General features: G+C 39.0%; 1 protein-coding gene across 2 annotated transcripts in view; it reads right to left on the bottom strand.

Moving 5' to 3' along the window:
* Positions 1-15,039, bottom strand: part of GNAO1 (G protein subunit alpha o1) — a 378,391-nt gene that overhangs the window by 43,229 nt on the left and 320,123 nt on the right. For both annotated transcript variants that reach the window (XM_089661430.1, XM_089661429.1), the window contains exons 5-6: positions 14,449-14,577; positions 7,262-7,391 (exon numbers count right to left, since the gene is read on the bottom strand). In XM_089661430.1, coding sequence (XP_089517556.1) covers positions 7,262-7,391; positions 14,449-14,577 — 259 coding nt within the window. The remainder of the gene's footprint in view (positions 1-7,261; positions 7,392-14,448; positions 14,578-15,039) is intronic.

Genomic DNA, 15,039 nt, shown 5'->3' with positions numbered 1-15,039 from the left:
GTCTTCAAATTTGTTAGATCTTTTGAAGAATTCAGAGGTGTTTGATAGGGTTATTGCCAGACAATTCTGGGTATTAAATTGTCGAACTTCGTTCTTTACTTATCCAATACTCTGCTCCTCCTGCAGTTTCTGCACCCATGCACTCTAGGGTCCTGACATCATCTTGACCAGACCTGGGTCCATAGCCCTGCTGTACATGAGGACACCAAGGGACAGTCCATCACCAGAATGTGGGGGAGGCACCTCGGGGAGATGAGGTTCAGGTAAGTAAAACAGTTTCTCCTCCCCCCTTGACCAAACAAGCTACTAACCATTGCAGTGCAGGCACAGCTCCGTCGCAAAAGATATATATATTTTTTTAATCTGTTCAGAGTTTGACTTTAATGTCAAAGTATAGTTGCCCTTTAAGGGCCTATTGACACCTTTGTGATTAAAAATGTAAACACACAGAGCCATTTAACATGCAGCATTATTTGGAGCTCATTCCTGAGTTCTGTACATCTTTTTACATTCTGGATTTAGGCCCCTTTCTGATTCATTACATCTCTAGTTAGTAGCCTTTCAACTACATGTAAAAATTGTATATTTTTTTGAAACATTCAAATGTATTCCTATAGAAGCTCAAAATGATTTTGAAGTATGGTATGCAGTTGTGAGAAAATGTGTCCAGCAGTGTTAAGGCATTGATTCAGACTGAATAAGATGTGTGCAGCAGACAATAGGACTGTATTTGTTGAGTTAGGTTATGCAATGTTGAAGGATGTCCTGTGCAAATGAGTCAGATGATGTCTGCATGCAGTCTCTCTCCTCCGGCTGTACAAAAACAAACACACATATTCCAGCCTGAGAACACTAGAGTCAAGAATTAAAATGTGTGAAGCTATATCAGTTAGTTGTCCATCAGTAGACTACAGTACTGTGTTGTCTTGTATCAGATCTAGCCAAAGTGTGATTGAACAGCTGAGTCAGTTTGGACCTGAGTTTTAGTGCATTTATACAGCAAAAGCCAGAAAATGCCATGTATTAAAGTGGTTGTAAAGGCTGAAGGTTTTTTACCTTCATGCATTCTACGCATGAAGGTTAAAAAACCTTTTGAGTGCTGCTCCCCCACAACCCCTCCAATACCCACCTAAGCCCCATCTCGATTCAGTGATGTGCAGGAGAGCCTCAGCTGCCCCGGGACTCCCTCTCTATATTGGCTGAGACAGTTGCGGGAGCGACTGGCTCCCAATTCTGTCAATGACAGCCAGTGAGCCAATGAGAAGAGAGTGGGGGCGGGTCTGAACTACAGCTCTATTTGTTTTATGGACGCAGAGTGGAGTTCAGGAGCAAGCAGGTATCAGTGCCCTGCTAGCAGGCGGCTTGCTATTGTTTCATCAGTGACTATTAGGGATATTTATTACTATTTTTATCCAGTACTTTAGTGAATTGTTATCTCTGGTTTTAGTTCATTTCAGTTACATTTTAGGTTGCATTTCATATAGGAGAATTTTTTTAGGATTAGTACTATTCATTGCTCACTATAGGGATCTGTTATCTCTGGTTTTACTGTTATTTTTTTATTATTTCTCAATATCTATTTATTTCCTTCTATGTGTCAGTTTTATTTATCCATTTTATGTGGTATTTATCTATTCGTTTTTAGCTTATTTATATATATATATATATATATATATATATATATATATATATATATATATTTATTCAATAGAGAAGATGGGTCTTTCAGGGTGCATGACCATGAATACCAAACATATTAAAAAGTTGTATAATTTTTATTTCGTATGTTTATAAAAAACACAACAAGAAAGAAAAAAATACAGAAACATAAAAACAATTTCAGTACTAAGAGTAAAACTGAGATTCAAACTTGGTTATGTAATTGTAGTTACTCCCTACATGTTTCGTCCTCCCTTCATGTTCATGCACCCTGAAAGTCCCATCTTCTCTATTGAATATTTGCCATTTTAAGGGATGTGGTGCAATAATCATATCTGGTCGCCGCTCGTCACTTCACTGTTATATATTTATATATTCTGTTATTTATGTGGTTTATTTAGGATTGCCAGTTTTGGTTTTATATGACATATTTAACCTTCTTAATATGGATCATCTGAATAACCTTTATTGATTCAGGATGAATTTTGACAATCATAGCCTAGCGTCCTGCCACATGTTTGCATTTCTTTATACATTAGAGTGGTTGGTCCACACTAAAACGGCCGCTGCTATTGTATATTAGTTTGTAACTTTTTTTTGTCTAGAATTTTTGCCATGTAATGTGTAGATTTCCTTTTTTTAAGTACACAAAAATGGGCACCGCTATTTTTAATAGTTATTATCTTTTTGCCTCTTAATGTGGATATACCTTTTCCCTACTAAGTGCATTGGTTGGTCCATGCAAAAATGGCCTCTGCTATTGCATTTGTTTTTTGTTTGCATATCAATTATCATTGCTTATACAAGTCAACGTTTGTCACTCACTTTCTATCCCTGAAGAAGCCACGTGATTTGTGGCGTAACGCGTAGGATGGAAGCTTGTGACGTCTTTTCTGGTGCATGCAGGAAGAGCCATCTGTGTTCAGCCTGTTTTTCCCTTAAATGCTTGCAATAGGTTCTGTGAACCTTGTATCTATGTGAGTGGCATTTTTTATAATTTTTTTATGGTAATAAAGCCTTACTACACTATGAGGAGCTCCTTGTTCCTCATCCATTGGAGTGAGGATGTAAATGATTGTTCCTGAGAGTGCCTGGAGAGACCTGTGGAAGCAGAGGATCCAGTGGGATTCATATTGAGCACATGTTGACCTATATTTTCTATGGGTCAGCTGTTTAGGTGAGTGTGCATGCCTGAAGGTGGAGGGGCACGACAGATTTGCACACCTGCTGAAGTCACTGGTGCATTACTTTAAATGTTGGAAGAAGGACACTGTTATATTACTTTTGGACTGCATTTTGCACTTCAAGTGTTATCTATCATACATCATTTATCTGTTTTTTTTGTATATTCAGTAGAGCTGCTTATTTTTATTTATTTTTTTTAATACGCACATTTGGTGAATATCGAGCCCAGTTGAACATTTACTTCATCACATATTTATTTCACTGGGGGGCTTTTTGCTCAGCTGGGTATTTGTTTTACAATTATTTAATATGGATTAAATAATTTTTGTTGATTTTCACACTTTATGCTTTAGGGCAGCCAGGTGTTTATTACAGCTTGGCCAGGTGTTTACTGCTATTGTGATCATGTTTTATTTCTGATATACGTTTCACATATTTTACTGTTTTTGTTGTTTTTTTAACACTTTATAACACTCTATAGGTAAAGTTGATCCAGGGAATATCCGATTGCCTCTCGGGGGATCAGGAAGGAATTTTTTTCCCAGCAGAAGCAAATTGGATCATGCTTTGCTGTTTTTTTTGCCTTCCTCTGGATCAACTGTGGGTATAGGATTATAACTTTTTTTTTATTTTTTTTTTATGGTTGAACTGGATGGACTTTTGCCTTTTTTCAGCCAGACTAACTATGTAACTATGTATTCTTCAGCTCAGCCAGGTGTTTATTGCTACTTGATTTTGGTTTATTTTTTATATATGTATCATCTGGTTGCAGTGGCTCAGACAGTTTTTTTTATTTACTATTAACTTTGTTTCACAGATTTATTCTATTACACATTGGGTTTGATGCTCAGGAGGGTGTTTATTAGTGGGGGGGGTTTGGGTCACTAGGGGGCAGCGCAGCACTATTCTTGGGAAGTTTTATTGATGTGGGAACATATTTAAATGCTTGCAGCAGCTTATCATTTAATTTGTGGCAGCACATGAGTATTATATCCTTATTTTTGCTATTGGGGGCACTGGTCATGAGGGAGGAGCCAGGAGAGCCAGCGGGGGACCAAGAAGAGGCGGATCGGGCCTGCTCTATGCTAAACCACTGCACAAGTCTAAAATATTTTTAGCAACCTTCTGAGGGAAATGTGTGTTTGTACACTGCAGCTTTCTATCCGAGGCAGATATTGGAGAAGTACAGGGACTGAATAAAGGATGGAAAGAAGGGGGTTGTTTCCTGTGTGTCAGAGGAGTCAATTTACTAAAACTGGAGAGTGCAAAATCTTGTGCAGCTCTGCAAAAAAAAAACAACCAGCTTCGATTTTTTTTTGGTCAATGCTTAATTGAATAAGCTGAAGTTAGAAGCTGACTGGCTACCATGCTCAGCTGCACCAGATTTTGCACTCTCAAGTTTTAGTAAATCTCTCCCAAAGTGTACTGTGCAATTACTCAGGTTGTGCATGCCAAGAACTGGTCATTTATTACAGCTGGCTGAAAACAAGTATTCAGATATTTTTGATCAATAAGGCCTCTGGCTGGTCGACTATTCAAATTGGGTGACACACGGATTTGTATTTTGCCAATGATAAGTCCTACTGACATTGTATTCCACAGACATTGTGATCCCATTAATGTAAAGGCACTATTTCATTTAACTACTTTGTATAAAACGTGTTGCTTTCAGCATTAGCACCTTACCTGGCTGTATTTTGCTTGGCTCACTCTGTATCATTTACTTACTGCATTGCTAAATAGTATTTACATTCTCTGTACCCATGTAAAAAAAAAAAAAAAAAGGTGATTTTGTACTGTTCTATTCTATTCTATATTATGCAAATCACTTTAATTAACATAAAAGCTTTAAAAACAACTGTCTGAGAAGGGTCAATATGAGTAGCTTGAACAGGACCTGTGATTATACTGAAGTCAATACAGTTCTTGGTAAGATGGAAACGTCATCAATAAATAAGTGAAGCAGCTTAGACTCAGCTCTTACCCAATATCCAATATGCGAAAGCTGCTCACACTTTACACATAATCATATGTTTTCTAACAAAACCTCAAAAATTGTGCCGCACTTTTTCCTTAAAATACGAACATCCCCAAACTCATATGTGTGATCGAAATATGAACATCCCCAAACTCATATGTGTCATCGAAATATGAACATCCCCAAACTCATATGTGTCATCAAATTTACCACACACCTGTGTATATAATCTATTCACTATGACAAAAAATGAACATTTAAAAAAAAAAACATAAAATAAAAATGTTTTAACCACAAGCCTACAGGGCACTTATACCCCCTTCCTGCCCAGGCCAATTTTCAGCTTTCAGCGCTGTCACACTTTGAATGACAATTGCACGGTCATGCAACCCTGTACCCATATGAAATTTTAATAAATTTTTTTTTAGACAGACAGAGCTTTCTTTTGGTGGTATTTAATCACCTCTGGGTTTTTTATTGTTTGCTAAACAAACCAAAAACCACTGAAAATTTTGAAAAAAAAAATTTTTTTCTTAGTTTTTGTTATACAATTTTGTAAATAAGTGATTTTTTTCCTTCACTGATTTGCGATAATGAGGCTGCAGTGATGGGCACTGATAGGCTGCACTGATGGACACTGATTAGCCAATCAGTGATCACATGCAAAGTAGTAAGCAAGATGTCACTTGTGACATCATTGCTTACTACGTGTAAAATCTGTGAATGATCACAGAGGTCACATGGTACAAGGCAATTCACAACAGCCTTGTACCATGTGACAAGCTGTGACCAATCACAGTTCACTCAGTAGTTCTCAATGGCTGCAAGAATGCAGACAGAGAGAAAGAGAAATGATTGCTTTTACATCCTATATGGGTGTAAAAGCAATCAGTGTAAAAAAAAAAAAAATCTTCATCACCCCCCACAAGTAGTACAGTGTCACCATGGTGACACTGTACTGCTAGGGTGACAGTATGTAAAAAAAAACCCCAAAAAAACATAAATAATAATATAAAAAAATAAAATAAAAATGTAAAAAAAAAGTTTAAAAATTATAATCTTTGGTTATAAACTAATTTGTCTTTTTTTTTTTACTAAAAAGATAAAAACGGAATAAATTTTGGCCAAGATTTATGATGATATATTATTTATTTGCAAAATTTTATAAGAAAAACACTTTTTCAAAATTGTTTGACTTTTTCATTTACATAGCAAAAAAAATAAAAAATCCCAGCGGTGAATAAATACCACCAAAATAAAGCTTTATCTGTCTCAAAAAAATGGTAAAAAATTCATATGGGTACAGTGTTGCATGACCGCGCAATTGTCATTCAAAGTGTGATAGCGCTGAAAGCTGAAAATTGCCCTGGATAGGAAGGGGGTAAAAGTGTCCGGACAGGAAGTGGTTAAAACATTTTCATTTTATGTTTATTTTTTTTTTACATGTTCATTTTTTTGTTATAGTGAATAGATTATATACACAGGTATGTGGTAAATTTGATGACACACAGGAGTTTGGGGATGTTAGTGTTTTAAGGAGAAAGCGCGGCACAATTTTTGAGGTTTTGGAAACATGTCATCACCTCTTCCCCTGGGGCCAAGAACCACAGTGATACATCCTGTCTACAGCACTAGTTGATGGTGATTTTGCTGTTGATGTTCCTTTACTTACATATATGCTTATTCAGCAAAGAACAATATGAAAAGGTCAGTACTTCATAGCAATAGATCAAAATCCATCTTACACCAAGCTGACTCCAGAAACTCCAAACCATATTAGAGACTTTGGAGGAGTACCACCTTACTGTATACACCGACTGTATATAAGCACATTACTACCATTGCCTGTATAATGTCGACAGATTTAATTGACAAAACAAACATGGAAACAAAAAGGGAAGTAGGACCAGCCTGTAAGAACATACAATTTAGGTTACAGAGTTTTATCCAATGAACTTTTACAGCAGTGCTGGCAATACAGTACCTTCATTGTTTATAGTGAGGATCCACAGAAGTTAGCAGAGCTTTGTACAAACTGGATATCCATTTCATTTCAATGTAATGTTACCAACAACATTTCCATGCAGATACAACCTATACTTAGCACATTAAACTGCTGTACCCAATGCTTTCCAGCGTGAGAGACATCTACTTTGACACTGGTAATTGGGATCCTACACAAGTGGTTAGTCTGGTTGAAGTCACACAACACCATGAACAAAAAATGACCTTAAGTCAGAATATCATACTGGCATGTCAAAGTGTTAAAATCTACAGCTGCAAAGATATACAAACCCCAGTGAACAAGTGCTTCCATCCATTTATAGCCAGCTGATCACTAGAACCTTAGAATTGCAAATATATATATATATATATATATATATATATATATATATATATATATATAGAGTGACTGGCAGTCTAGGATATCACACTCACCGTAGTCTCATCTTCATGAAGAACTTGATCGTACCCACTCAGAGCAACACAGAAAATGATAGCTGTCACATCTTCAAAACAGTGAATCCACTTCTTCCGCTCTGACCGTTGTCCCCCGACATCAAACAGCCTAGGTGAAGGGGTAAAGAAAAGTTTCTTAATGACATCAGATAATACATACACAACATAACTTTCTTTTTTGTTTTTTTTTGTAATAACTGATCACTTCTAGTTGTGAAATTATAGTTTAATTCTACCTATAATAATTATGCACCTATTGAAGACTGATCCAAGTAAACCCAATGAGGACCTGAAATGTAACCATAGCTTTGCTGCAACAGATAAAAAGTGATAAAAGGGCAGAAATACATTCAATGCCTTGCAGGAGAAAGAATGCTCCAGGTTCCTACCACCATTACTGCTCAATTGGCCATCTCTTTGTGGAGAGGTAGGAGGTCAAAGTTCAGATATTTTCTTTTCAGCAGTTGAGTTGATCAGAGGCCTAGGTTTTTGGTCATTTGGCCAGCACTAGAGGGAGCCAGAAAAAGCGTTTTCTCCAGGAAAGGTAAATATTTCAGCCTTTCGATTACTCTTCATTTATCCACCCCAACAAGACTGTCAATGTTGTTTTAAAAAGAGTTTGACAGGGATAAAAAAAAACAGCTTCCATTTCCTAGGCAATGAAGGGGTCATAAGTCACCTGAAATGAACTGCCTGACAAATCGTCTTGCACCTACTACACCTGCAGTATATTAAAGTCTGGGAAAGTAACAGGCAGCAGCTGTCAAGAACTCGGGTGATGCAGCAATCTGACATTCAAGCTAAAGATCAGTGCAGACAATATGCCCATGACACCAGCTCCAGGATGGCTTTGAGAGAACGTAACTGATCCTATGACATTACTCCCATGACTTAAAATAGTTGTAAAGGTAAAAGATGTTTTACCTTGATGGATTTTCTGCATTAAGGTCAAAAACCTTTTACAATCATCTTCTCCTATGTACTCACCTGGACCTGATCTCAGTCTAGTGCTGTGCACATCTGTAGCAGTTCTTCTCTGCTCTTACAGGCTTGGCTGAGAGCAATGGAGGCCATTGGCTCCTGCTGCTGTCAGTCAAAACCTGTAACCAAAGAGCAGGGCCAAGCCAAGATGTGTGTCTGAACAGATGAAACAGCCCAGCTCAGGAGCGAACCTGCAGGGGTAACCCCTATAGGATTACTATGGTGGACAAAAAGCAGACAAGGGCGCACTCTCATCGTGCATTACCGTGGCACACCACATATTAATTGTGTAGACAAATAGATATATACTAATAAAACCAAAGGAAATTAAAAGCAAATGATGTAGTCCGCAAAGACAGTCAATAATGCTCTGCCCTTGATAGGGATAATCTGACGCGTTTCAGGAGACGAACCCCCTTCCTCAGAGCTGAGGGGTTCGTCTCCTCAGCTTATCCCTATCAAGGGCAGAGCATTATTGATTGTCTTTGCGGACTACATCATTTGCTTTTAATTTCCTTTGGTTTGTGAGTATATATGTGAGTGTATATGTATTTGTCTACACAATTAATACGTGGTGTACCACGGTAATCCCCGATGAGAGTGCGCCCTTGTCTGCTTTTTGTTCACCATGTCTAGATTCCCCGATCTTTGAAGGGCAGCACCTCTTCGTTTGGCATTCAGAATTGTCTTTGGTCTGCATGAGGATTTGAGCGCTGGTTTCATTTGTTTGGACACTCAACAGGGGAGGAGACAAGAGTGCCAGTAGGGGACCCAAGAAGAGGAGGATTGGGGCTCCTCTGTGCTAAACCAACAGAGCAAGTAAATATGTTTTTTATTAACCCCCCCCAAAGCTTTAGTATATCTTTAACCAGCAAGGCATCACTCCTTCACTGCCCCCTCATTTGAGATTCTGCATCTCCACCAGCAAGGATCTGACACCATAGGAGCAAGTTTCACTTTAGTGATCCTTTCAACTGCTGCTAGCAACAGAATCACTAGTGTGACATGGTGACATAGCGAAATAATGGGGAAACCAGCCCGCCTAGTTAAAATTATTAAATATTCAGGTTTCAGAATATGCCCAATCGTGGTTGGTTCTCTTCAAACTAACATCAGAGTATAGATCCACAATAAATCTCAGAGTCCTCCAGCAGTAAAATTACCCTGCCAGAATCAGCTCAACCCCCAATTTTTCCCTCTCTTATCTCATTCTTCTGATACCTAAAATAATATTACATTAATCTTAAAGTATCCAGCAGTGAGACCCCTTATAATCATTTTGTAATCACTGTGTTAGCTTATAGAAATTTCAACAGTTCAGCAAATCCATGCGAAACATAGCAATGTTTGCCAAGAATTAATATTATATTCTAAAAACATTTTCCTTCCTTTGCTCATATGTTCTATACAGCAGGGCTTGGTTGCTAGCAAACTAAAACAGAAATGGTTACATGTGTAATTTCTGACTTTGACCAGTAGATGGAGCCACTGACTGTGCACACTGAAGGACACGAAATGATCACAATGTATACTTTGTTCTCTGCGTAACTTTGATGCATTAATCCGTTCTGTAAAGGCCTTTTTTGTACAAAGTGCTCCAGTGAAGATTATTTAGGGGACATTTTTATAGAACATTAAGATAAGTTAATATGCCCATCAAAGGAGATTACTCTTAGCTAACGAAGTTTACAACAATGTCAGATAGGATAAATCCCCGAGAAAAATATGACTCCTTGTCCGCAAATACTACATTTGTTAGTGAGATCTTACATGCCCCATATGTATGCTGACCTTAAATTAAGAACTCTGCTTCTTCCTAACTCAACTGCAATTTAAACAAATTGTCATTCACCCCATTGGTTCCATTGTGAATTATGTAAAGACCAGGGGCGGACTGACCATATGGAAACTCGGGCACTGCCTGAGGGCACGGGGTCAGTAGGGGGCCCCATGAGATGCCCCTGGTACCTTTTTCATAGGCTTTTTTGAGTTTGGGCAAGGACACAGGGGCCCCGTGATCCCCTATTTCTCGGGGGCCCCATGAGTTGTCAGCCCGCCCCTGATAAAGACAAAGGATTTTACGCAATGAAGACGGCTGGTTGAAGATGGAGAGATTCATTTGAAATTAAGAAGCTCAAAAATGTCAGATTCCAATTATAATTTAAGGTAGATTGGTTGCTTGTCATCTAGATGACATTAATAGGGGAAGATGAATTTCACCTCCTTATAACAGCATTCTTCTTCTATAAGTAGGGTGCCCACGGACATTTACAGCGTGTTCCAAAAAGAGTTTACCAAGTACTGATTATTAAAGGAAAACTTCCATGAGAAAAGTATCGTTACATAGTTACATAGTTAGTCTGGCTGAAAAAAAGACAAAAAGTCCATCCAGTTCAACCATAGAAAAAAAAAAAAAAAAAGTTATAATCCTTTACCCACAGGTGATCCAGAGGAAGGCAAAAAAAAAACACAGCAAAGCACGATCCAATTTGTTCTTGCTGGGAAAAAAATTCCTTCCTGATCCCGCAACAGAGTTGTTCCAAAAAGAGTTTACCAAGTACCAAGTATTAAAGGAAAACTTTCATGAGAAATAGTTCATGAGAATAGCTTACTATTGCTGACCTCCTCCTAGATGTCCTGCCATTACCCCGACCTGCGGGCATAAGTACATTCTCAGTCAATGACATAGGACAAGAGTACCGAACTTGAAAGTCCAGAAGTCCTTCTATGCATGATTGTTTCAAGCCAGTGTCTCAAAGGAATGAAGCCAGAGGATTGACACGACAGCCAGGCAACTAACATTTACAGAACCAGTCAGCAATTTTAGCTTCCATGATTTCTCATAATAAAATGCTTGTACTGTAAAAGGTTGAAGAAGATTACGGCTTCTCGTCAGAATTTATTTTCCATTACCGATAATTCCAATATTCACAAGAATACTCTGGGGTTTTTACCAGAACCGAGTAGGTCTAACCATCCTTATGTCTCCTAAGAAGGCCTAGAGTTCGATTTCCTCTGAGCATCAACAGTGATCTCCTTCATCTCTGCATGGAGACAGATATACAAGGTCCGCCTGGAAAGTATCCAGCCATGCAATATGTAAAATAGAGACATTTATTGAAGATACAAGAAACTTTGAAGGCATCATTGTCCTATGTACAAAGTAGGCACCTTGGGTCCTCACACCAAATTTCAGATGCAGTAGTTTTTGTTATCCCCAGATCAGCTTCTAGCTTTTGCATGTCAGTCACCGATCTTTATTGATTGCAGCCCGTACTCATTCAACATTATCAGGTCTTCTGTTTGTTGCAGGCCTTCCAACAGATTCTCAACCATCTTTGAAGCGCATGTGACACTTTTATTTGACTCATCAACTCCAGACTCATCCACCTTACTAACCGCTCAGTATCCGCCTCCTCCCTCTGCCAATCCCTCCACTGGCTTCCGATTGCCTAACGCATAAAATTCAACTTATTAACATTGACGTACAAAGCTGTTCATAACACTGCCCCAAACTACATCACCGATCTGATATCCATCTACCACCCAAAACGCACTCTCGGCTCCTCACAAGACCTCCTATTCTCTAGTTCCCTGGTCTCCTCCTCCCATGCCCATCTCCAGGACTTCTCCAGGGCTTCCCCCATCCTCTGGAACTCACTACCCCAATCCATCAGACTGTCACCTACCCTCCTCACCTTTAGGCGCACCCTGAAAACCCATCTCTTCAGGGAAGCCTACCCCGCCCTCACCTAATTGCCCATCTCCTCCGCTCTTCCCACCACTCCATCCCCCACAGCTATTTCCTCCTGTACCACTATCCCCTCCCTCCTAGATTGTAAGCTCCAAGGAGCAGGGCCCTCGAACCCCTCATGTATTGTATTGTTACTGTGCTGTCTCATGTACGGTCTCCCATTATAATGTACAGCGCTGAGTAAACTGTTGGCGCTATATAAATACTGTATAATAATAATAATAATATTTGCACTGCGCACCCACTGCATCATCCCTGAAAGTCATCTGAACCATCCAAATAGTTTCCACGAAGGAATGGTCAAAAGTTGATGCAGATTTGTTGCTCTACTCACTTAGTCGTTTTGAATACAATGGCCACACAGTACACATACTCACTCAATGGCGTCAACCACCCTTACTGACTAGTACAGTGAAGTCATCATTGTTCACGAAGGCGTATTCCAATTCACTCTCCTTGGCTGTCAGGTTATTTCAATGTTGTGCAAACTGTTCTATATTTACAATGGCTGGCCTTTTTTCGGACAGACCTCAGATTCTTCACAAGCGCCACAACATGGGTGCGTATACTTATGGTCACTTGCAACCTCGCCAGATGCACGTCACAACATTTCATTTCCCATACATGTCCACTATGGTTTTTTACCATCTGCATTAATCCAGTATTACCCATCCTGCTTTTCCTCTTTTTTTTTCTCTCTAGTGAGTTTCTTTTTCCAAAGATTTTCTCATCTCACTCTGCAAGCAGGCCAGCCAGTGTCCAGGTTTTTGTAATACCTTTAGTATGGGTCTATTAACCTGCCTATTAAATGAATACCATGAAATCTGGCTAAAACTCTCATGAAAGTGAGTAATCTTGAACTGGTTGACACCTTGATGCAGAGATGTCAGTTTTTCGGCATGCGTTCTGCAAGGGCACAATGAAATCAATTGTTCTCTATGTACCCTGTTCACTCCACAACATGTGCAGATGTTTTCTGTGCAGGAATCTGTAACATGTATAGAACTCATGGAGGTGTGCATGAAAACTGATGTAAACTGATGTCCCTGCAAGTGAAATCTGTGCATCAGTTTCCATGCATGTATGATGTGAAAGAGCCCTAAAAAGGTCCAATTGTTTTTGAGCATATTGACATGTATTTTATGGTACGCAAACATTTTCAATGGGTCTGCAAAACATGTATCCACATACCAAAAGTGATCCAGACTTATATTTTCCAGTAAACTGCAAGACAAGGCAAATGTTTCTTATTGCGTGTGGTCTGGTGGATTTGTGTGGTCTATGTATGTATACTGGTGTGCCAAAAAAATTAAATATGTGCTGCAACGCATGTTGTTTTACGTCTGGTAACCCTGTGCTACAACATGTGTGCGTGAGGCATAAATATGACAAAATATGCCATTCATTCTAATCAACAGGCTCAATTACCTAGCAGTGATGGTTCTTAAAACAAGATGTAGTTGTGATTAGCTGGGGTAAAAATGGTAACATTATTCAGGAACCTACAAATTAGGGTGTGTTTCTGACCATTGCAAAGGGAAACACACAAAGCAAAGCTACAAGGAAATTAGTCAGGAAAAGGATCACCTGCTGGTGGCACTGTGGTTCCCCAGGAAGAGGGTTGTAATTCCAATGTCCAGCAGTGGGTTTCTCCCAGCAGATCCGAGTAATCAGTTTCCATCTGATGCTGGCTGCTGGGAAGGTATTTAGTCCCTCCCATACTAGTGCTTCTCGCTCCAGTGTTTTGCATTCTGTCAGATTCCTGCCCTGTATGCTGTATACTGTACCCTGTATCCTGCTGTCTTGTATCTGCTCTGTTCCAGATCCCAGTTTCTGTTCCCCCCTTCCCATCTGCTCCTTGTAACCCCAGTTTTCCTTGCTGTGTGTTCCCTGCATGTGTTCCCCATTGTGTATATGTTTTATATAGGTAATTGTTAATTAGGCTTCTGTTTGCTAGTTATTAGTCAGGTATTCGGTTACTGGGTTTTGGTTCACTTATGTTTTTATATCTGCTGTGTGCTGGTGTTAGGATGGATTTTGTTTAGCTGTAAATAAATCTCACTAAAAGCATATGCAGCTTGGTCCCAGTTTCCTGAGTGTAGCCAAACAGATCTATCCATCCCTGCTGCTGATTCCTGACAAAATGGGGTTTATTTACTAAAGCTGGAGGGTGCAAAATCAGACTCACTTCTGCATAGAAACCAATCAGCTTCCAGATTTTTTTTGCCAAAGCTTAACTGAACAAGGTGAGGCTTGAAGCAGGCCTGATTTTGCACACTCTAGCTTTAGTAAATAAATCCCAATCTGTCTGAATTTAGCAAACTGCACCTATACAGACCTATCTGTCCATACTCTAGTTCGTGTTAACCTCCTGATTATATCATGGTATAGAAGATGCCACAACATGTGAAAGCCCAGGTATCACACCAACCTGAAATGGAGGTTCTTGAAGGTGAAATGAGTTTCTACAATGCCAGTGGTCTTCACTCTGGTTCGCAGGATATCCTGTTCTGTAGGTTGGTAATCTGCTGCTCCGATCCGATCTAAGCTGTCTAGGTAGCTAAAAGGAAAAAAATGTATTTCCATTAATATTGTATGAAATACAGGACAAAGCATAGCAACATGCAATTACAAAAAGAAAAAAAAAAAGTCAGCCTAGCCTGTTTGGGCAAACAAAGAAGTTCTCTCATTGGCTGCTTCAGGTTTGAGCAATAGCATTTCATAGAAAAGGCAAAGGACAGTGAGCAAGCATCACATTTCACTAATATAATAGTTGTTCTAAAGGAGTGTCCATTATGAAGTGACCTCATTTAGCTCTCAATAATTTAACTAACATCAGCACATCCCCAGAGGAAAGGATATTAAATTCCCCATAAAATTAAAGTATTAGATTAATTAATGCAATGATTAAAATTGTAGTGAATTAGAAAGGCAAAGATTTGCTCTTTTCCAGTCTGAATGCAACGCTGTGCATTAAAAACAATTTTGTTTCCTATAGCACAATGGTAAAATCTAGGTCTAG

Source organism: Staurois parvus, unplaced genomic scaffold (assembly GCF_062004578.1).
Source record: "Staurois parvus isolate SC_StPar_1 unplaced genomic scaffold, SC_StPar_1.0 ptg001336l, whole genome shotgun sequence".
NCBI classification, from domain to species: Eukaryota; Metazoa; Chordata; class Amphibia; order Anura; family Ranidae; genus Staurois; species Staurois parvus.
This window is presented reverse-complemented; position numbering and strand designations above follow the sequence as displayed.